This window comes from Anser cygnoides, chromosome 1 (assembly GCF_040182565.1).
Source record: "Anser cygnoides isolate HZ-2024a breed goose chromosome 1, Taihu_goose_T2T_genome, whole genome shotgun sequence".
NCBI classification, from domain to species: domain Eukaryota; kingdom Metazoa; phylum Chordata; class Aves; order Anseriformes; family Anatidae; genus Anser; species Anser cygnoides.
The window spans coordinates 18,538,150-18,563,134 of record NC_089873.1 but is presented as its reverse complement, the minus strand read 5'-3'; the positions used below and the strand labels follow the sequence as shown (position 1 = coordinate 18,563,134).

The 24,985-nt window shown below is 37.1% G+C and overlaps 1 protein-coding gene across 7 annotated transcripts in view; it reads right to left on the bottom strand.

Annotated features, from left to right (window-relative positions):
- TAFA5 (TAFA chemokine like family member 5) overlaps window positions 1-24,985 on the bottom strand; it is a 438,585-nt gene that overhangs the window by 80,144 nt on the left and 333,456 nt on the right. For 4 of the 7 annotated variants that reach the window (XR_010828482.1, XR_010828483.1, XR_010828485.1 and 1 more), the window contains 2 exons: window positions 6,849-6,976; window positions 2,682-2,801 (listed from right to left, as the gene is read on the bottom strand). Coding sequence is in view for 2 of the 7 variants with exons in the window: in XM_048049020.2 (XP_047904977.1) it covers window positions 6,849-6,976 (128 nt within the window). In the remaining 5 variants the exon portion in view is untranslated. The remainder of the gene's footprint in view (window positions 1-2,681; window positions 2,802-6,848; window positions 6,977-24,985) is intronic. The other 3 variants (XR_010828484.1, XM_048049020.2, XM_048049018.2) reach the window with 1 other exon arrangement.

Below are 24,985 nucleotides of genomic sequence, written 5' to 3'. Positions count from 1 at the left end.
CACTAGCATAGAAAGACAGGACTGAGGGCTACAATATACAAGAAGCTACCTCCCAGTATGAATGTGTGTTAAAATAGCAATCCTGGGAGAAAAGATATCTCTACAAATCTTATTTATCTGAAAATTGACTTTACTTATTTGCAAAGGAATTGCGATATTTTTAAAATAGCCCAAGTAGAAATAGGTATTCATATTTTCTGTAACTCTGTATATATGTGGGACTATTATAATTCCCTATTAAAACATGAAAATATGTGTTCTGAAAAAAAGAACTACACCTGTGTTTCCCTATCTTCTTGTATGGAATTATTTAAGATGTTGACAAATTACAATTTCAACTCAGACATTTCACTCCAAGTTATTCCTAGAGTAAATTGTGGTCTCTCTTCAGGCAAGTGTGAATCACCGAACATTGGTAGAACCAGGATTCAGCATTCAGGACAGAGGAAGGAACCTAATCTCTCCAAGGAGGTGGTTCTTCAAGTTTGTCAGCTCTTTTCATCAGGACATCTACAAAAATTGTCAAACCTTTGCTAGCATTTTGGTTTTAGGACTTGAAGATCTGCAGTTTGCCACAGAGAAGTGTATTTTTACAAGGATGATGGGGATGGAGGGGATGGAATGGTGGGTGTGTGTCACTGTACTGATACCACAATGGACTGCATGTTTTTGAACAGACTATTAATTGAAGCCGTACTAATACGCAAGAGAACTTGTGTATTTGGAAGCAATAGCATGATCTAACTGTATTTAGGTTCCTTAGCTTCGTGAGAACATTATTTCTATTTAGATTCATCAATGCACGATAGACTTAAGACATGCAGTCATGAAGATCTTCCTTCCACTTTATTTGTAAGCTTGCCTTTAGCTGTTTACTCTTGTTTAATACAAGATCTACAAACATGACTTAAACTCTCTGAGACTTAAGACAGACAACTCACATGCTAACTTGCTTAGAATTTAACAGAAGGGAATCTAGTTCCAGTAGTGGAATGATGACCTATTTATAAACAATGATACCTTTTGTAAGCAATTAGAGCAATGGAAACTCTGTTCAAAACATAAAAATTTCTTAAAAGCCATGGAAATAAATAACAGGTTGTATCTAGGTCCTGGGGTACAAATCTACAGAGTGTATGCTGAAGCACACGGCTACGACATTTCAAGAATTGGTATTTTGTCATAATGAATGCTAGTACAACCAGGAAGAATACTAAATCAATCAAAAAATATTAAAAGGCTCAGTGAAAGCATTGGACTGTGATTAGGGTTTATCTTGTATATATGTAGTTACATCAGAATGAGAAGTTAATTATGAGTAACCTAATTTTGGTAGTTCATATTTACAGTTACATATCTAAATATCATGTTTTTTTTTAAATCTTAACAGTATCTGCAGAGAAGGTGTTCATATTCTAAACTTTCTCAACATGGTACGTGATTTTACAAGGTAAAACATAAAAGGTAGCTCGGTCTAGCTGCTAATTATGTGGTAGTGGTCTCAGAAAGCTTTATTCAAATAGCAATTTCAGAAACACCTTGCCAAGACATGAATTAGTTTTAGAGGCCTTTGTGATGCATAATGCTTGATGAAGAAATGGTCTCAGAGCTCATGAAGCTCTGAATGGTTGACAGCAGGTGTTAAGAATAGAGAGAGTTCTTAGTGACATTAAGGATAGTGACTTTTCTTAACCCACGATTCTAGAAATCCAGCAACAGATTTAGAGTGAAAATGACTGATGATCTGCAAGAGGATCAGCCTGAAGAAACAATATATTTCACCACATATGTGTATTTTACAGAGCTCTTTCTGCTGCTCCTAAGATCTCTCACAAGGCTGGGTAGGCATGCCACCATGAAGAGGGCCACACAGAAAAAGAGAAGACAAAGACATTGCGACTCACTATGGTGCACGTATATGGACTTTGAAACTAGGATGTATGCACCTCTGGTCCCATAGCTTAAATATAGTCCAAGATCCCCAGCAGTCTCGGCCATGAATAATAGAAAATTCAGGACCATCGCTTCCTCCTACTTGTTTCTGAAAACTATTCTTTGGACTGAGATGAAGGGATACAACTGCCTCCTGAAAAATGTCCTCTGTAATTTTGGTCTCTGTGTAGCGTTCCTTTTACAGTTAGGAGAGAGGGAACTTGGTAGATGACCTGCTGACAAGTAGGTCTAATGCATCTGTTTCATAAGTTGACCACTTCTGACAAAGGGGAAGAGGGAAACTTAATTTGGTATGGCATGCAGGCTTGCATCATTCCACTGCTCTGATCTTGTGCTGTCTGAAAACTTATTTTGGTGGATATTGTGTGCTGGAATGACACACAACTAGAACTGGTGAGATGTCAAAAAACTTCCCAAAACAGCTTAACCAAATACAAGCAGCTAACCTGCAGAACTATGAAATGCACATTTAGAAACACTCAGAGCTGGAATGTAGGTGAAGCTAAGTACAGGAATGCCAGGGTTATGTGAATATCTAACAACAACATGAGAATCACCAATAAGGACATTTATAAATAACAGTATTTGTATTTTTCAGTTACTCTGAATTTCTAAACCTCTTAAAATGTTAACTCAGGTCTCCCAGATTCACTAAGGTAAGAAGCTAGGGATCTTTAATCTTATTGTTACTGCTGGGGAAACTGAGGCAGAGAGGTTCAGTGACTTACCCAAGGCCACAGAGGGAGTCACTGTCAGAGCCGGGATTAGAGCTCAGGAGTTTCTGACTCCCAGTCCCAAGCTCAGACCACTAGACCATGGCCTCAGGACATTTCCAGCTGGTCTTCAGTCTAAAAAAAAGTAAATTCTCAAGTATGTTACAAGTATGTAACATATTATATATTTTTTTTTACTTTGAATGTAATGGTATGAATGAGAACACATTGCTTGTAAGTCAATGACAAAAAGCAAACCAGTACATATTAACCAATCTACCTTTATCATACCTATGTGTATGATAAAGCTCTGCAGAAAAATCTTGATTCAAGTTGCAGCCAATAAAAGCAGCTATTGTATTTCTCAGGGTAAAGAACAAATTGCCTTTCCAACCCAGCCAGCATGTCATTTATATTAATGGCAAGGAATGCTAAGTTGCTCTGTGTGTAAGTAAACTCTATTAAGAAAGTCACGTCCCTTGGTGAAGCTAGATCCTTAGTAAATTTTACTAGCTAAGCACTGAGCTCCATGTCAGAGTAATTACACCTTTTATCCACTGTGAGCTCTCTCTTAGCTTCTTCACTCTTTAATTTCCCACTTCAGCTAATTTAGCAGTAAAATCGCAAAGGTTTTAAAAGGTTAGCTACTGAGGAACTGGCGCATGAGTGTTCTGTTAAGCTCCATGCATTGAAATCACATCATGTAGAAGAAGGAATTAATTAAGTAACAATTAGGTAGTGATGGATCATTGGCAACATATATACACTTTGGTGCTAAAATTAATCTCCCCTGTAAAGCCAATATATTGTGTATCTTCTCATTTATGTACTGGCACTTTTTTTTTTTCTTGAAATATAAAATGGATATGCTTCTCAGCAATCTCTGAAAAAATATCACATCTTTTCTGGCACTATTGAATCTACATACTATCTTAACATATATAACTTCATATTTAAAAAAAAAAAATAAAGTGTAATGAGAGTAGCAAAAGAAGAAATTTGTAAGGCAGGTGATTTTAAAGTGACTGTAAGGACATCTGTTATATGGAAGTACTTAGTATGTTGAAAGTGCTAACAATTGTGTAGTATTATCTTGCTGTCTTCTTTTACAAGTTGCCATATTGTTTCCTTGTATTGACAGTCAGCTGTTTAATATATAGATTGGCAGTTAGCCCAGTCAATGCTTGATTCTAAAAGCCTCTTAGCAGATGAAAAATCCTTGGTTCATTCACACCTTGTAGAAAGGATGACAGGGCAGAAGTGACATCCAGATCCATTTAGAGTATACTTTTGAGCCTGATTCTCCTTTGCCTTACACCTTGTGTAGTCATTTATAGCTGTGCGAAGTGAGCACAAAAATGATATAAAACGCTCCTACCCATGTGAGGGGAGAATTCTGATTTGGTTGCATTATTTCCAGAGGTGATTACAAAAAGTGCCATGTAGTGAAAAAATCTGGCTCTGCATAAAGATAGTCTAAAGAATTTTGACACAAAGCATAAAGTAGCAGTTTACAGAAATAGTATTTGTGCTTTGAAGCAAAAGGTATTTTCATATGCTATTTGTTTGTTATTTTCATAGGGAAAAAATAATGTTAAACTCATCTACAAAGAATGAATCCTGTTTCATCCTTGTTTTTGTCGAATCATATTTAACTAGAAGTCCTATAATATATTCTCACATAAGAAGGAAATCATGCCCTGGGCAGAACCCCCACTAGTTCTAAATTTTCATGTGCTACTTCTAAACCCAATTCTTCAAAAGTTACACACAACTGTCTGGAATCTAAGCAAAAGTTGGTATTATCACAACAGCTGGTCTCAGTCCATCAGAGTTCAATACTGTTCTGGCCACAGTACAGGTAGTAAATGATTGTCTTCAGCATTTACCAGTGATCTCTCTGCTAAATGATCTATCACCCCTATAACAATCCAAGACCTAGTGTCAAGCATCTTCACAATACCAGCTAATATAAGCAGGAAAGGCCTGCAAATATTAGATTAACAAATGTGAGTTAACAAAATTGGTAGTTAGCAAATGAAGTACCGAATGTGGCTATCACTGCAGATATGGTTAATACCTATTTCCACTTAATAATATATTTAATGTATAATAATTCACTTAATATGTTAGGACATTCATTTCCCCGTACTTCCTGGTGACCATTTTCCTAGTCTTTCCCAGCATACTTCTGATCCCTTCTGCTATACTTAGATGCCGCAATGGGCCTGACAACTCAGGTGTGGATTATGACTAATACCGTATTGTGGCTTGGGGTTTCTTATTGTTGTTTGCCCCTTTTTTTTTTCCTTCCCGTTCTAGATTCAGAGCTTCTTTAAACATTCTGAGTTGCTAGTCTGGCTTGACTGAAAAGTACTGTGTGTTTGTTGTGTGTCTGCATGTGTGATACCAACTGTTGAAGGCTGCTTGATGTTAGATGAGGGCTTATGCTCAGAGCTGTTCTATAGTTGGCTCTTTGGCAGAATCACTCCTCACCAATGACAACTCTGTGCTTTGTGTGGGGGAGAGTCTGCTTAATAATATTATACTTGTCACGGCCATAATTTAACTGAGATGGGGCATGATTATGATTTCTCGTGTTAATCAAAATCATGAGTCATTCCATTCATGTCAATAGCATTAAAGAGCTATACAGACAAGTAAGAGTTCAGAATCAGGCTTCTGGTGTTAAATCTAAAAGGATATCTGAAACCCTTTATTAAAAATAGAAAATGAAGGATACATCTTCTGCTTACTTTGAATTACTCAGCCATGCCATAGCATAAAACACCAAATAAAGAACTGTAATGACAGCTGATCATGTGTCATGGTACATGGCTTATCTGTTTACCACAAGTCCAGAAAACACTTCTGCATTAACAAGACTTAAGATAATACTATCAATATGACGAAGTTACTATATTAGGTCTCCTTGACTCGGAAGCCAATATTAGAGTTTAAACCATTCATTCCCTTCCTGGCCCCTTTTTTTTTTTTTTTTTTTTTTTTTTAATATCACACTTAGATAACTTGAATTTGAAAGACAAAGGCAAACAATATTTAAGTAAGACCTCAGAAACAGAGTTAGTTTTGCAGCCCTGTCCATAATGAAAATTACATCTGGCAAGTACAAGAGCATCAAAATAGTGATCATAATTCATAGAGTTTGGTTTGCATATATCTTAGAAAGTCTTATCAAATATTCAGTCTTTTTATAAAAGAGAAAAAATATAATTTTCTAAAATATAGATATTCTGAAGTTATAAAAGGTTTTGTACTGCTGTCTGTCTCCTCCTCAGACAGAGGAATTGTGCAGGGGATGATGGGCCTTAATTTAGTCCTCACTAATAAGTACTTTTAAGACAAAATATTCTTGCAATTGCCCTTATTTAAATTACACTCAAGCTCCCTGTAAATCTAAAAAAAGATTATAGGAGAAAAATCATTTCAAGAGGTCTAGCAAGCTATCAGAGTCTTGCTCTATTATACTTCTCAAGATTTTTTTCCATTTCTGAAGTTAGAAAATTATTGGCATTTGAGTATATTTTCTAGAAATGTTTGATATATTACAGGTCCTAGAAACTATCACTGTCACGCTCAGATTCACTACAAGTACATGTGCCAAGACACCAAATCAAAGATTTGAGGGTTCTATCAATAAACTAGGATCAAAATGAAGCTAAAAAGAATTCTTCTACTAGGTTTTCTATAGGTCTCACTGATTGTCTTGTTGAAAACTAAAGATCTATCTGTGCAACTTGTTTTTTCAGTATGGTAGGAATAGCAATAACATTTCCTCCCCATTTCCTAGTGTAAGCTTTCTTTTTGCTCTGCTAGACCATGTGTTCAGTTTTATATTTTACACTTGCTCAGCATAAGAAAATTCTCATACAGTGAAGGAGTTAGACACTCTCTTCAGTATGAATATATGTGTTAAACCACTGGTCCCTTTTAAGAAAACCTTGATATAATTTCCACTCTTGTGGGCATTACACATTTTTCCTTTCTTTGTGGTAACATTGCTATGCATTTCAATAAGCACACTTGGACTCATAGATTAATTATAAGGCACCAGACCTTACATATCTGTACTGAAAAACAATTAGAAATCTCACTCTTTGTTTTTCAGTAAACCACAGTGGAAAAGAAACTGAGGAAATATAAAAAAAAGAAGTGACTTACCGTGGTTGTCTTTATCCGACCTCCTGGTTGTGTACAGGTCCAGCCTGATTTATTGATTAGCAAATCACAGCCTTCTCCTTCTAAACATGGAAGCATTTCGCACCACTGTTTTGTTTTGATAATTCGTGCTGAACAGAAAAAATAAAAATAAAAAGAGGTTTGCCGGAGAGTTCACATTTCACTTATCTCTAAGCACTTTCTCATTAGAGTTGTCTATTTTCATAATCTGATAATGCTGCCATAGGTTATGATGTAAACAGCCTTAGGCAATTTACAAAATTATTTGCACCTGCTGTGCCAACTAATTTCTTTATAAAAATAAAATTTAAAAAACAACAACAACAAACGAAAGATAGCCCTGTTGTACATAAAAATAACACAAAAGTTGGTTAACTTTTCAATTCCATACTTCTTACAGTCATTGAAATATTGTTTGGAATGCTAACCACTGGAGCCTTACTATTCTAAGTAATCATTATATAAGGTAGCCTAAAAATGACCCATGATGTGTATCCATTGTGTTATACTCTGTATAAACCTGATACTCCTTATTCTGAAGAGCTTACAGGAAGAATAGACATGAGAGAGAGTGGCGAGAGAAAAGCAATAATAAACAGGTAAAGAGGTCAACATAATGGCAGCAGCTGTGATACTCGCAGTGGTAGGCAGAGTTAGGGGTGGGAACTAGGAACATAAGCAGGACACGACAGCAGGCCTTGTGGTGGCCTGCAGCTCCCTCACGAGGGGAATGGAGGGACAGATGCTGAGCTTTGCTCCCTGAGGACAGTGACAGGACCGGAGGAAACGGCATGGAGCTGGGTCAGGAGAGGATGAGGCTAGGTGTTAGGGAAAGGCTCTGCACCCAGAGGGTGGTCGGGCACTGGGACAGGCTGCCCAGGGCAGTGGGCACAGCACTGAGCCTGCTGGAGCTCAAGAAGCATTTGGACAATGCCGTTAGACATAGGGTCTGATTTTTGACTTTTGGGTGGTCCTGTGTGGAGCCAGGAGTTGGACTCAATGATCCTTGTAGGTTACTTCCAACTCAGGAATCCATTCTCTGATTCTATGCTCAGGGAAGTAAAGGTGAGGAAATCATGGGGAAGGAGACAACAAGCAGAGGGAAAAGAATTGAACAACTTATTACCCTAATACTACAGGGGAAAGGAGGTCTAGTCAGAAAGGTGAAGGTCCCTAACTATCTGAAAGATGCTGGGTTGTGTGCTTTGTGTGCTCTTAACGCTTAGTGTCTCAACTAAGCTAGCTTTGCAAAATATCCTCAAGGTAACGTAGCAAGTAGTCGTGGAACAAGAGAGCTCTGACTGCATTAAAGTGGATGTGGAACAGCTGTAGGGAAAACTTTTTTTTTCAAGCCAGGTAGAACAGTGGGTTTAATTCCTGTAAACTTATGTCTGGGTTATAATACTACAACATCTGAGTTCAGCTCTGTAGTATCTGGGTTTATTCTGGTAGAATATTAAGTAATATGACTAATATCAAACGTTTTGTTATTCTTTCACTCTCTCCCTGGAGGCAAAATTGTATGGTGGAGTGTTAGTTTGGGATACATTTTATAAAATGCATATACAGTCATGGAATCTCTTGCACTGTGCCATATGTTCATGCTAAATTAGGTAAGGCTCCCAAAACAATCTATCTTTTGCTCAGACTGTAAGGTTTGTAATCCACAGAAAATGGCTTTCATTTCCTTCAGAGATCATCTTGACAATATTAGACTAGGCTATGAGAAAGCTTTGCCACCTGAATTTGTGCACATAAGTGTGTTTCAGGATTCAAAGAGAGAACAAATTCCACATATAAGGACACAGATCATGTCCTCTTCTATGTTCACATGTGATGCTGTTCTCAGAGTCGTGCAATAAATCTTCAAAAATCATGAGCCAAACAAAAAGAGAGCTACAGGGGAAAGAAGTGTACATGAAGCTTCTGGTGTTTCAAATTAATGTCAGGTTCAAGGAGCTTAAAAGCAGGCACTTATACCCAGTGGCAGTGGCAGCTCTTTGTGCTCACCTGAACATGTGATTCAGCCTCCTTACACTCCCGACTTCCTCTGTTTGGAACTACTTAAGAATACAATTCCCAATGCCGCTAGATCATAGCAAGAAATAGAACTGTAATTTAAAGTCTTCTAATAAAATCCTTTCCAATATTTTGACATGAAACAGCTTGTGTCCTCAGTCCCGGTACAATTGTTGGTAAGCTCTAGCAATATAACGAACACTGATTTCTTTCAGTGGAAGCTCGATCTGAAATTCATATTAAGATTTTCATTATAAAAACTACTTTAACTCCCAAACATCTACATAGGAATTTGCTCTGTTCATTAGGTGTTATATATTACCAGAGCAATGATTCCCAAACAATTTTTGTAACCACAAAATTTTTTGAAGCAGATCCACTAAGTTTTTATAAAACATAATAAAAAAAAAAATCAGATTGTACTTGGGGTGCATAGGTACTGCTCTGTTGAGAACTGGATTGTATCAGTTTTCAAGGCTAACATCTCCTATGTAACAGATAATAGCGTCATTCTTCCTTGGTGCATCCTTCCTGAGAATGCTTTCAGTTGCAGACTTGACAGAAAAACCTCAGTAAAATGTTAACAACAAACCTCACCCATTTGCATTTATATATTTTGCAATTCACATATTGAAATGGCTATTTCTATCAAAGTCTCAACAATATGAAGGCTCAGTAAAAGACTGAATAGTCAGTTAAACTCAAAATATATATATTAGATTGCCTCTGCTATCTCAGGTGGGAGATTTTCCATGAAACATAATTTGAACTAATCTTCAAAAATATATTTCTTTTCCTCTGTGGATTACTCTTAGCGCTTGCTTGTTTGCTATCTTAGAATGAAGCTATCTGGAATATCACGAATACATGGAGCCATTGCTCTGGGTATCGGCTATATCCACGCAAATTTAAAACACACCCAAAGAAGTTTACGGAACATAAAATCTAAAACATTTATATCTTATCTTAAGACTAGCTTATGCATCTAAATAAAAATGCCTTTTTTTTTTTTAAAGAAAAAAACTAATCAGTTCACGTGGTCTAAAGTGCTCTAGCTCCAGGGCTGCCCCCAGTGCTGCAGCCCTGGTGCTGTGACCCACACCGCTGGCACTGTCTGCTCCCCAGGATCTCTCCCCCCTTACAAATCTTCATGTCCCTCCTATACTGCTCATTTCAAGATGACACATTTTTTTCTCTCTCATTGCCCCCCCCCCCCCCCCCCCCCCCCAAGTCTCTGCAATTCCCTGGGTACAGTTTAATCCAGCAGGTGCCTTCCTCCTTAACATGGTTAGTTTTATGTAAAAACCTTCCAGACAATTTCATATAGCACACGTGGATTCATATTCCCGTCTTAACAGGCCTTGTTTTCTGGGCCATTTGCCAAAAGTAGGCCAGGTGGGCCACTTGAAGTTTATACGGACATATTGTTCTGTTAAGCACGTGCAGCCACATCAGAGGCCATATCCATACCTGTGGGATTATGCCTATTTTTGCATTTTTACTTTTCAGTTTGCCCACTATAGCAGAGTATCACAGTGAAGCTAAATACATAATACAGGGAGCAAAGTATACAACCATTTTATCAGCACAGTATCAAGAATTTCTATCAGTAATTTGAAATGAGTTACACTACTCAAAGCAAAGGAATACAATGTATTTCCTGAGGCAGTATAGTTGCATTTTTACTGTGTATATTCACCAGGGGTGAAATTCAGGCTTCTGCAGACAGACAGCAAAAAGCCTATCACACTCTTCAAACCCACTCCAAGCTCTATTATAAAGAATTAAGTGGCACTTAAATGATACATAGGCTTTGTGCAAGCTTTCTGCAAAGAACTGAATTTCATCTTAAGAATCTGATCTGACACTGCTTGGCATCTCCTAAGAAGGGCTGTGCCCTTTCACTTAAGTTGAAGTTAATAGGAACTGATGGTGCTCAGCACATGGTAGAACTGGTTTCCTGGGTAATGCCATTTGAACTGGAGAACAAATGGGGCCTATCCAAGGGCTTTTCATACAAACAGGTCTGAGATGTGCCAGGCAGGCAGAGGTGATACCAACATGATGCGAAGCTACTCACTAAAATGTTCTTAAACATTCTGTTAAATAAAACATTTACAATAGATTTCCAATGGAGTTGTTAAAAAAAAAAAAAAAGTCTCCATCCATAATCAGTATAGTCCAATTTAAGAATATTTAACTGAGAAGTGTTTCAGAATACCATGGATGATTTTCTGCTAAATATTGCAATTAGACATGTTTTGTCTCTAAGCTTCTCACCTAGTTTAACATCATATGTATACTTTTGTATGGAAAAACAGCTTTATTTTCTATAGATTCTTTTCACACATTCATTCCACATTCACATAGTTATCGATGGCTGCATCTCCACTCAATCTCACAATGGAAAATCATTAAGTTTTGTTATAGCAAAAAGTGAGATAAATTTGAACAGTAGCAATAAATGCAAAAACTTACAGCCATGTAAAATACGTTAGATTAACAATGTCAGATTGTAAAAGATTTAAAAAAAAATGTTGGAGAATGAACTTGGAAATAATAAAAATAAAAAAAAAAGTGTATTATTTTTTCATTGAATAAGACTATTGGTTAAAACAGCATTTGGATACTGATAATATGATTTCAGGATATACCATGGTCCTAGGCATGAAAAGTGGTGTGTGAATTGAATATTTACAAATCCTACTGAAAATCATGGTAGAAGAACCTAAAGAAAGTGTCCTGGTTCCAGTTAGGACAGAGTTAAGTAGCTCATAGTAGCTGGTAGGGTGCTATGTTTTGGATTAGGATGAGAAGAGCGCTGATAACATGCTGATGTTTTAATTGTTGCAGAGCAGTGTTTACACCAGGCCAAGGACTTTTCGGCTTCTCGCTCTGTCCTGCCAGCGAGCAGGCTGGGGGTGCAGCAGGAGCTGGGAGGGGACAGACCCAGGACAGCTGACCCAAACTGGCCAAAGGGGTATTCCATGCCACCTGATGTCATGCTAAACAATATATAGGGGTGGCTGGCCGGGGTGGGGGGGCCGGCTGCTCGGGGATAGGCTGGGCATCGGTCAGCTGGTGGTGAGCAATTGCATTGTGCATCACTTGTTTTCTTACACATTATTATTGTTAATACTATTACCATTATCACTATTATTATTATTATTGTTATTATTATTTTCCTGTCTTAATAAACTGTCTTTATCTCAACTCACAGGCTTCACTTTCCCGTTTCTCTCCCCCATCCCAGAGAGGGAGGGGGGAGGGTGAGCGAACGGCTGTGTGGTGTTTAGCTGCCAGCCGGGTTAAACCACAACAGAAAGTCAGTCAGTTCCAGGTGCCTGAGGTAGCAAATGGAAGATTCTGTGTAACAGAGAGCAGGGAAGATTTCTCCCAAGTCCAAGTGGAATACAGAGTTTTTAAATGTGCTTCTTAAATGACGGCTTAGATTGCCTGTAATTCTTAAAAAATGATATTCTCCTTCACAGTATTTTTTTTTTCAATGATGACTTCTTGTACTTAATGCAAGATGTAAAGTATGCATTGGAGAAAATATTTCCTTTTCGATTTTCATACCTTATTTCATTGTTGTTTGCCTTGAACTTTGAAGAAAGCTTATCACGATAGCTGATTCACAAAGTTCAGGAATGCCATTGGGGATTCATTAGTTTAGATGTAGCTTCATATTTATCCTAGTGATCCCTTTCCCCTTCTAAACAGGATCTATATCTATTATTATTGATCACCTCCAGTTGATCCCAAATGGTTCCATCATCTCACACCTCCTCCTACCTCCATATTCTCTTTACCTCATGTTTTTCCTATTTCTTCTTCCACTTTATTCAGCTGTAATCTGCCTCCTTTACTATTTTAACTTTTCCTCTAACCATTTCTATTCTCTGCCTGATTCAGTACATACAGAATATCTACCTACCAAAAAACTTTGCAGAACTTCTTTTGTTTAGCTAGTTTTACCTAGGACGGGTAAATTATGTTAATTATCCCTATTTTATACAGAAGTTAATTGACTTGCCCAAGGTCACACAAAAAATTTGTTGCAGTGCTAAAAGCAAAACATAGTGATTGTTTGTCCAGAGACCCTTTTCTGTCCCATTTAATACATATATATGAGAAATTAACCAGAAAATAATTTTATGAAACTAATAGGCTTTTAAAAATATTTATCAGTTAGATTGGAGCAGCAGAAAAGAGTCCAGCAGAAACACAAACTGAATTGAGTCCTTTAACAAGACATTGCAATCATGAAATGTCTTTAGTGCAGCGATTTGACTGTAATAGTGTATAAGTCCCAAACACTAATCTATTTTACTATACAACAAGGAATCATCACAAAGCTTGGATACCTTTTACAGCAGTCATTCTACTCCACTTAAAACACTGGAAGCAGTGTTAATTCACAGAGTTAGCTCGTCTCAATAATTTATAGGACATCTAGACCAAAGACTATTCAGTTCTAAGAACAGCAATATAGCAATATCTAGACACCCATTTTGTCATTTTGCTCTTGCTGTCAAGACTGGGAGGGAGCTTGAGAAATACATGGAAAAAAATGTTCTCCTGCAGGCTACCAAGAGGCTGCAAATTGACAACAGGTAACGAGATGAAGAGTAGAAAACTGAATGACAGGGCAGAGGCTCTTCGTGCAGCTCACCCCAATCATAGCTGCAGTAAGGGAGAAATCTTATTGCATCCCCACGGTTGAGAAGAAACCTTCAATATTGACATGTTCCATACAGAAGGATGAAAGATTTGGTTTAATGGAAACAGCGCAGATTACACCACGAGCAATGCATTTTGGGGAGAAGCAGGAGATGATCTCTGAATTATGCACTCACCCGTGTCATCCCAAACTAGCACTGCCTAAGGGACACTCCTGCTAGTTACAGGCATAATCCCTAGGAATTCAGCTGTGGCATAAGAGGTGGATGATGCTGTGTGAATACCTAGCAACCTCCATAAACCACAGCAGCACAGGTTTAATTTCAAAACTACTGCATTCAGCAAGGCATCCTGGCATCTGTTTAATTTTATGAAGGTACCTAATGTTTTGCTGAATCTTCATAAAATTCTTTCAAATAAATACATACTGACAACTTAAGAATAAGAAATTTCAAAGATATTGCACAAACCAGAAATGGCTATTAATACATATTAAATGCCCAGAACACTAGACAGAGGATAAAAACAAAACAAAACAAACAAACAAACAAAAATACAATTAAACAAGATTCTGCAAGCACTCTTAATGAAATTCAACAGCTCTTATCTTCTTTCCTTTTGGTGTCTCCCAATAACAGAATTTCCTCATTATGATATACCAATCAATAAATAAATACCTAAACTATGAAAATAAATATAAGAGAGTAAATGCACAGGAACAAAAGATATCTAACCATCTGTAGTGAATAAACAAGCATGTATTTATGTGACCTCTCTCTTCAGTTCTTTGAAAGTCCTAAAAGTATGTGATGCAGTGATCTATTGATAGGTATCTCAGATTCGTCTACATCCAGATGTTCAAATACCTGTATGACTGAAGCACTATCTGAAAATGGAAAATGCCCTACAAATCAGTTTCATAGTCAATTTATGTCTGTTTCAATTTAAAGTTTCAAGGGTTAATTTTCTTCTATTTATAATTGCGCTCATTTGAGACTGTAGTATATCTCTGCATTCGTTCTCAACCTCTTGGCCTTTCTCTGGCAATTGCTACATTTGCTCACATGGAAAAGCAGTACAGCAAATATAACATATTTTTTAACTGCTTATAAAACAATCTAACTGTTAGAAACAGAAAAAAAAATGCAGTATCACTTGCCAAGTCTTGCAGGGTCACAGCAAGCATTCTGACAGTCATATTAAATAATAAATGCAGAAAAAATCTACATGTTAGAGTTTTCTGTAGACATATTACAAGTGTTACTAGCCTCTTCTAAACTACTCTTTTTTAACTACGTATCAGAAGGCCAATGCTTTCAACAGGCAACCTGCCCCACAACTTAGGCCAGGATTTCAGCACTTGCCTGAATGCCCAAAGATGTACATATTCACAACTTTTCAATCTGTGAATGATCTAGCACTTCATTGTCTGTGGGTAGTTAGCATTTGCCATCTAATAAGAGATGCTAATTGAACACCTACCCCTAGAGAAAGCCTTTGTCAGGACTCTGTGTTTTCTGTTGCTGTCCCCTGCTGTTCTGCTCTGCTGTATTCAATTAGTGTGCTGGAAGCAAAGTAAAATTTACTAAAAATCTGATCTGTGATATGCCAGCAAAGAACCCTTCAGAGATTAGCTTTTCATCACATTTCACTTTGCTGCCAGCACACTGAGAACAGCAAATTTAACCGGAGGGGGACAGCAATTTCAGACCTAAAGAAGAGGATCTGAAGACAACAGCAAACGGCAGAGACAAGGGAGTAATATAATGGAAAGCAACAAGAAAACAGATAATAGAAAACAAAGAATAAGACAAGAAAGGAAGGTAAAAGAGGACAGCACAGGACAAAGTCCATCTATATGTAGTAGCTACTGAGGTAGTTGGGCAAGGTCAAAAACCCATGCAACTTGTTCAGTGAAGACAGTAGGACAACATGGGTAAGTGAAGGCTAAATAATAGAATAGATTTTTTTTTTCCTCTCAAGTACACCAGTTTCATTCCTCCCGATATGAGCAGAGTACTGCAGTGGAAGACTAGATTCACTGTGGTTAAAAGAAGAATGTGAAAGAACTGGGCAGATTGTCACGAGCAGCCCTGTTACTCAGGGGCAGCTGCAGACTATCTGATTCTGTGCTCTCAGGAAAGTGAAACATGCTGAAATGACAGCGGAGAATCAATGTCTTTTTTGGGATTCAAGCTGCATAGCAATCGTGTACCCAGGTTTACTACTTATGTTCAATGAACTCTGCACATGGGCAGTAAGAAAAATAAATAAAATAAAATAAAATAAAATAAAATAAAATAAAAAAAATAAATAAAATAAAATAAAATAAAATAAAATAAAATAAAATAAAATAAAATAAAATAAAATAAAATAAAATAAAATAAAATAAAAAAACCTCTTAATTTGACACTTCATCTTTTGCATGAACAAAGAAGTGAGAAAGAGAATGTGAAACTCCATGTGCTTAAGTACAGAAATTAGTTACTATTTAATCTTTTAAAGAGATTTCTTTGAACTTTACTTGTTCTCCATGTGTATTTGAAAGCCAGACATTTAGCAGAGTGGTTCTCCTCTGGCCCTCGTTGCTTTTGGTACTTTCCAAGTCCAGTGTCAGCATGTACACTTCTGCTGTGACATGGTGGTGACATTTTATTGTGCACTGAAAGCGATAATAATGCAGCTGTTCTGAAGTATAGCAGGCTTCCTTTGTCAACAACCACAGCAGTGGGAAACTCTGCCCTCCTTTTGTCACATATGTAAGAACAGAACATGCAAGCAATTTGAATTGAAACAAGCTCAATGACTACCACAGAAGGAGACTAACAGCTGCTTCTATGTGAACAATTAAGAGTATTAGAAAAGAAAACTCAGCAACGAGGTTGCACATATCCTCTGTCCCCCATGATTTTCCCCTATTCCACTACTAGATACTCGGTGCACTCTTTGCAAATCAACGGTACGTGAATGAAAAATAAGAAAAAAAATAAACTAATAAAATGAGCAAAACAAGTGAAAATGAAAAGGAAGGAAGTGGTATATGGTATTGAAACATGGGATTAGAAATTAGAGAGCGATTGATTAAGAATGAATATGTAGGCAACACTCATTGCTTAGTATGTGCCACATTTGCGATGTTCTGTGCCTGTGCTGCGCTTAGGCTTCCAGATAACAGGAGCCCCTGGGACCCCAAGAACCAGATCAAACCAACCTTATGGTTTGGACTATGACCAAGGGCTCAGAGATAAGGAGGACTGTTCATAAAAGGACAAGATAAAGAATGTCAAAAATGCAAGGCCTCAAGATAACAGGAGCCCCTCAGACCCCAAGAACCAGACCAAACCAACCTTATGGCCTAGATTGTGACCAAGGGCTCAGAGAGCATGCGCAAGGAGACAAGGTGAAAAGTTCAACCCTGATGAAGACATCTTATTTCATCCTCACGACCCTCAGTGCCCACCACCAGAAGGCACCGCGCAAGCGCAGACAGGAGGAGTTTATGGAAATGACTTCTTGGAGCTAATTTTAATACTAAGCGGGGACAGGTTATGCATATGTATTGGTGTACTGGGAAACTTCATGCATATGTAACTCTTTACTGCATATAACCAAAGCAAGTTGCTGCGTTAGGGGCGCATGACTTTGGTGGGACTACCCCCCGTGCTGCCCAGCACTGAATAAATATACCTACTTTACAATCTTACTGATTGTGGAGTCCATTTCCGTGAATCAGTATCACCTTTCATAGTGAGAATACAAAGAATATATCCAGTTGTGATACTTTTGAAAATTGTTTTTATAATATTACTTTGTCAGTACCCCAAGAAACTTGCTGAAGTGAACTGTAATGTTGACCTTTAGATAGCTTGGAAACTGGCTTTTCCTCATGACTTCTGTTTTCTGCCAGTGTTTGACCAGCAGGAGAGCAAATGTGTTTATACAGCATAAATTGTAATTCATATAACATGCACTTCACTGGTATGCTCTCCATGGGAAACAGTGTCACAGATGGATATTTGTAACATGTTGACTGTATGGTTAGTCCCAAATCTTTTCAAATGAAATGGCCACCTGACATCACAACTGTGCATAACATAATTTCTGCCTGACAGATGAAGCCACTTGACTGATTTTTTTTTTAATGTCGCTTTTCATATTTATATAAAATATTACAGTTTCTTACCAAAGATTTACATAATTTGAAGCTTAAACATTTTTCCTCTCTTTTGTACTTAGTTTGTGTAATGACTATTCTCCAAATGTAGCAAAATTTTCTCAGTATTAAGTAAAAATTTTTTTAAAAAAAAGACAAATGTCAGTCTTATATTTATATAAGTTTTCTACTTTTAATTTATTTTTATAATACAGTGCATAAGATCAGGAGACAGATTTTTAAAAAGACAAATAAGGCAATTATTTCCAAACCTCAGCTAGCGTGTGGATGTTTTCACCCTGTATATGTAATATAAACCATACTGGACCTGATTTTCAAAGATGCATCAGATTCTACTTCATAAAAATTCTCCTAGTGTTTTACATAATAAATATCTTAGAGTTAAGAAGGAGCAGAAATAACAGAAATAGTCACTGATTAGAAGGAATAGTCTTTCTTTCTTCATCTAGCAAGGCAGTTGTTTTTTTTTTTCATTGGAACACATCAAGCACAACAATGAACAACCACAGAAGGTATTTTAAAGGTCTGTCTCCTCCAACACCAGAAAATATCACTTGAAATATTCAAAATTGTTTCTGCAAATCAGATTAAAGGAATTAGTCTTAGGGTGAAAATGGGGGAAATAGTCTTCTTTTAGGTATTGCCCATCCCTTTCTTTTAGTGTGGACAATGCTTGTACTCGTATGCTACGCTGGCTGTGCTTGCAAGCAGGAGTCCCAACTGCTGTCAAAAGTGGCGTGGTGCGGGTTGATTGGGCCAAAGGACAGAGCAATAGCACAGACACATATGCTGACTTACTTTTTTATACTTTATGAACTCTGAAAATGAGGTGCTGTAAACACTTGCGGTTCTCCAAAAATTGCTCACATTGTTAAAAATATGACCAAGATCACTGAAACTACTTTTTGTATTGCACTCCTTTTCAGGAAATGTGATGGAGTTGTAGATTTTTAGGGACTGAAGCAAAGAATTATACTAATATAATCCGATCTCCAGCTTTATGAAGGATATAAAATTTAATCCACTAATTTTTCTATAATAATTTTGACAATTTCTGGTTGAGGTACATCATATCTTTTAGGAAGACATCCATTACTGGTTTTCAGAAAACACCCACTGTTCTACAAACCCTTAAGGCAGCTTATAAAAATCAATAGTAAAAGCAAAATTCCTTAGTTCTATAGACTTTAGTACAGTTTCTATAGGACTCCTATTTAACTTTCATAGGAGTATACTGACCTTCCCTTACTAAACAATTGAGGGGTCTGCTGTCAGCTCTAATAAGACCATAAGCCTAACAAAACACTAGGTGTTTCTAAAAGCTAATTCTTTAAAGTTTAAATCTCTTGCTATTGCTTTCTTTTACATTGAAAAGCATATTAAGTAAAATAAACAATTTCAACACTTGACACAACTAAGAGTTTCAAAACCCACAAACTTTGCTTGGTTCAGTATCTGCAATCTTAGCTTTTAAAAATGCTGATGAAAGCAAGTTACATTACTCCACCTGCAGGAACTTCATTGTTTTCTTTTAATAGTAACTGTCTGCAAAAGAGCTTTCTCAACAAACTCTTGCTTTACAGGAGCAATGGGGAAGTCTTATTGGAAATATTTATATTGTCTAACTATATCAACAGTACTAAGTTTGCAGTCCTGACTCAGGCAAAACTTGCAATTGGTTTCTTGAGGGTTCCTCTCAACAAAGTGCTGCTTGACTGAGTCTTCAGCTTGGAAATGGCCCCTTGCAGATTAAGAAACCATTACTGCTAGTTCTCTATGCCTCTCTTAAGTACTATACTGAACTATATAAGCGTTCACATTGTCTCAACATTTTAAACATACCAAAATGAAATCATCTTCAATAATTTTTTTAATAGAAATTCCACAAATCGTCTATACTTTCACACAGTAGCTCAAAAATTGTCCCTTTAATTACCCACATATGCATAATTATATATGCATTAAGTATGCAGTTATCTATGCATGTACTGTATTAGTAATAAAAGTTGCTGTCACTTTTTTTGAAAATGTTTTATCTCTAGTCAGCAGAACATCCTGTCTAAACACTGTAGTTGTATGGGAAAAGCATAAATCATTTTTATTAACTTGTACAATATTGTGTACACTTTCCACTATTGGGTTGAGAAAACAAAACAAAATAAACACTTCCATCACTTCACCTGTATTCAAATGTTTAGAGCCTACTTGCAAAGCTCAGTTGCTGGAAAGTTAAACAGTGAATCTAGAACATGCTAGCCATTGTCCACTAACTCTTCTTCTTAAATCCACTGTAAACCTTATTTCTCATCAATATACATTATTTGCCACTTTTATAGACAGCTTTCCATGTCTAAGCAAGTTTGTTCAAAGGTGGATTGTGTATCCCTGTCTGTAAAATTCACAGCATGTAATTTACACCTAAGTAGAGGGCTAGTGAGTGCATCAGCTTTGTGAGGAAAATGGTCGCAGAGGCTTTTTACTTCCTCTTTGTTCAAGAGCAGGGCTAGGTAAATTTTGTTAGTAAAGAGACTGTTATTCATATCTCATGCCACTATCAATGTTCTTTATCCTAGAATAATCTTCAAATTCCTAATTTTTGGCTATTCATGTGAAAACATAACCATTTTTAATCATATCCTACAAAGATTTCCAAGTTCAACAGCTGTGAAATACTCAAGGTAAAGGAGAATTATTTCATGAAAACATAGATAATAGATGGATATTACGGAGATTGGAGTTTTCTATGAGATGAACAAGCAAAGACTTTAGCTTGCTGAAAATGTATGCCTCACCCTTCTTTCACCTGTGACAGAGGCTACATACACACATATACAATGAAAGAAATAATAATAATAAAAAAAAAAGCCAGCAAATCTTTCAGGATTTTCTCTTGTGATATGAATGTGTATTTTTTTTTCTAATTTGTTGTTGACAATGCAGTTTCAGTAGTGTGCTTATTATATGTACGCTCTTGACTACTTGAATCTTCTCAACCCATTCAAAACCAGACTGCCGAATGCCAAAGGCTTTCTTTCACTTCCAGTCCTGCTTAAGTTTTCTTTGTGGCACTGCTCATCTGAATCATTGCCTGTTCCTTGCTTATAAAACATTCATATTCAAAGCACCATTAGCACAATAGCAATTAACAAAGAGCCTTTTATGCCAACGTGCTACAACTTCATCTCACACACCCTTTACAGGAAAAAGGTCTTTTCTCTTCTTTCCAGTACCAGTGAAGCACTCGTGCTATGTGAAAAGAAAGCTCTCTTTCAGTGCAGATGGGACATGACTGTGCCTTATGTGAATCTACTGTATGTACAACTGAGGGGAGGACTAGGTGACCTAAGAGATCTTTCTCATCTCTAACCTCGGCAGGAGTTCACGCTATCAGGAATTGCATATTAACAACCAGATGCAGGATTTTGTGTGGAAACTGCAGACTGCTTCCACTGAAAGTTTTTCTCAATTTCTTTCTTGTTGTAAAGGACAGAGAAAACACTTTGAGCTTTGTCATAACTGACAAAACACAGAAAGGACTGATTACCCTTGGGATTCCTAAAAATATTGCTAACATGGAGCAGCAGGTGGGAAGGAGGGAAAGCTAGCAGTTCCATCACACTGTGAGCTGGTGGATTTTGTTGCCAGAACTACATCAAGTTGCTGCATTGGCACTAATAACAACACTGAGGTACCCCATGAGGTAAGCCTGTTCCTTTATAGAATGCTGTAGATGCTACGGTAATATTAATTAAGGAACAAGACACACATACAGACAAAAAAAAAAAAAAAAGGAAAAAAAAGTTTTATTCTTCCTCCAAATAATAACTTAAAGGCAATTCCACATGGCAAAACTGTGAGTAGCAGAGAGCTGGTCAGCAAGCACAGAACACAAAGCTGTTTGGAATAATGGCATATAAGCAATATTGAGAAATTCTGAAGTAATATAAAGATGTAGGATAGACAAGAAAGTCTAACTGGATAAAAAAGATCTTCAGTATCATATAGCTACAATATTTCCACATGCCTGAACTTCACAGCCCTGTGATATGTTTATAAACTTGATCACTGGGTAACAGCTGTAACATTGTCTGGAAGGTTTTACCCCCAGTTCCCTCCAGCACAACACACACTGGTAAAACAAGGCACAGAAAATAAACTACCCCTCAAAAGCTCTTGTGTGCCTTTATTTCACACTGAATAAACAAGCACAGAACAGCCTACTGCTAAGCTTTTCCTTACCAATTGGTCAAAACATGGATAGACTCTTGGTTGACGCTCTTTATGTGTTGATCGACTGATCCAGAATAACAAAGGCAAAGGCTAAGCAGCACAGAAATTACTATACTGGACCAGACCTGAATCAGTCTAGTCTAAAGTCCTGTCTCTGCAAGTAGCTGGAGGGATGTTTAAGAGCCATATACCAGACTTCAGCCTTTAGTTTTGTATGAACTAGCTTTCCAAGAAGACATCATTTTAAATCCTCAGATTTGTTTCTCTGCATATCCTGTTACTGCTTTGCAAGCTGTTGATTGAGGTGCAAAGGGTGGAAATCATACATCTCTGAGGAACAATTAAGTTTTCTGTTGATCCCCTGAGGTATACCATAAGCCATAAAACCATAAATTATCCCAAGGAGAATTTGTCATAATAGACCTAAATTGATAGCATTAAAAATGTTCATGCATTTGTATTTAAAAGTGTCTCTTTTCTTAAGGATTTTGAATTGCCAAACCGAGAAAAAAAAAATGTACTTTTGTTTTCTTTGCATATTAACACAGAATACATTTGTATCACACATTAATAACAGAAAAAATTAAGGATAGAAAAAACAATCACATAAATCATATATTCTTTTGTCTAAGATATAATTCAGCATCAGGCCTGTATACACCATTAACTACTGTGTTTGCCATTAATACTTCACAAAAATGTGTGAGCATAACACTCCCTCAGGAAGCTGATAGAACACAAAATTTTCTGTAATTTTTTGTACTTCACTTTCCTCTATATATTATGAAAATCATCTATACTATCTACCTTTCCAAACAAAAATAAAATAAATTTTAAAATAAATTTTCCAACAAAAATAAAATAAATTTGCTCTATGATAGAATCTGCAAGAATGTCTATTCACAGATAGTACTGCTTGCTTGAGAAGAGGTATGCCATACCTACATCACATTATTCTCCCCCATCAAATATGAAACCATCCACAAATAAGCCTGATTTGCTAATACATTATTCTGCTCCGTTCAGCTTCTCACACAGCACTCAGCGGTACAGCACCTGAACATCTCTCAGCAGGGCTTGAGCAATGTGGCTCACGTCTGTCATGTGCACTCTCTTCCAATCCCCAAGACAAAAAGTACGCCGTGAATGTTTTGTTTGGGATTTTTTTGTTTGCTTATTTTGTTTTGTTTGTTTTTCTGAATGCAGAAAGGTTTATGTTGGGGAAAGCAAGTCAATGAAAAAAAAATCCTGTACTTAAAGTAGAAGATCCTGTGTCATGTCTTGTCCTTAGCTCTTTGAAAATTTATTTCAATCTAAGGCCATTGACTGCTTTACTTAGCACAGCCACATGCCAAATGAGGCTGCCTGATGCACTCTCATTCCTGCCCACTCTTGTAAATAAATACACTTAATTATATTAACTTCAAGACACTTCTCTAAACATCTGTCCTTTCAACCATAGCAGTTCCCAAAGAAACTCTCAAATTGTGAAAGAAATCACATCTGTCTCTTGAAATTCCTAAACATACCCCTGGTTTCAGGCATCTAAAACTCTGTCAGCACAAACTATTCTATTTGGATTCATTTCTTCAGGAGAAAGAATGTGACTGCTCTCATCAGGTTCTGTGGTGCCATTCCTAATATAGGTCAACTTTAAAAACTAAAGCATGTGTATTCTAATGAAGAAAAGTGTTAATGCTGGAAACATGAAAATAAAATCATAACAATTCTAGATCAAAACAACCAGCTTCATAATGGATTGTTATTACAGCATCTTTACCACAATGGGGTGGTGGTGGTCTACCACCTTATTTAGCAGGTAGGAACTGCCTTAACAAACTTTTAAAATCTCTATTTATTTATTTATTTTTAAAGAAGAAAGACACAATGGGGAATTCTGTCTCCCTGCTGGAAGACTGGGAACACACTTGTGTTCTTTAGTATGCCCTTTTACTTTTAATCCTATATTTTTCCCATTTTGTGAAGGCGAGAAGCTCGTACTTGTGAAGCTGGGGCCTGGAACGGAGAACATCCTCTAGATACTCTGACTATAATACCGGCTATATCGCCACATTTCTTTAAGATGTGGAGTGAAATTTACACATGACAACATTTCCTGTTCAGACTATGTAGGCACTGAAAGACAGGTCTGTCTGCTTGTCTTGCAAAGAAGTTGTTGCCAAAGACACATATCACTGGAAGCCTTTTCAAGCACTTCAGGTTTCATGAGTCAGTCAAAGACAGTAAAAATTAGCTAAGGCCTTAACTCAGTTAACTAAATAAGGAAGCTCTCATTGTAAAACTGACTAATTAAAACACTGGGCCAAGACTAACCTGGAAGAAGGAAATTGAGAGTTGAATTTTAATTTAAAGACAAGTGTCTGAATATTACAGTGGATAAAAATAAGCCCTGGTTAGGAAAAATCTGTTGAGATTTGTTAGTAAAACAGTGTTAATAACAAAACAGTGTTTTGGCTCTTGCTAAGCAGTGCTTGCACAGCACCAAGGCTTTCTCAGTCCCTCACTATGTCCCCACAGTGAGTAGAGTAGGCTGGGTGTGGGCAGGTTGCTGGGAGGGTACACAGACAGGACAGCTGATCCAAATTGACCAAAGGGATGTTCCATGCAATATAATGTAATGCTCAGCAATAAAAACTGTAGGAGAGTTTTGAAAGATAGCCGTGCTGACTGGGCATCAGTCTGCTTGTGGGAGGTGGTGAGTGATTGCCTTTGCATACCTTGCTTTTTTTTTTTTTTTTTTCCCCTCTTTCCTTCTCTTAGTAAACTACGTTTCTCTACCCACAAGTTTTTCTTCCTTTTGCTTTTCTGGTCTCTCCCCCATCTTGCTGTGGGGATTCAGGGAGCAGCAAACTAGGAGCTGGTGGGTGCTTTGTTACTGGCCAGGTTCAACCCACCATGACATATTAAAAGATAGGGTTCATTTGCCTACATGTACTCTACTTTCTACCACAATAGCCCCACAGTGTTCATGGACAGATTTCCTTATCATTCA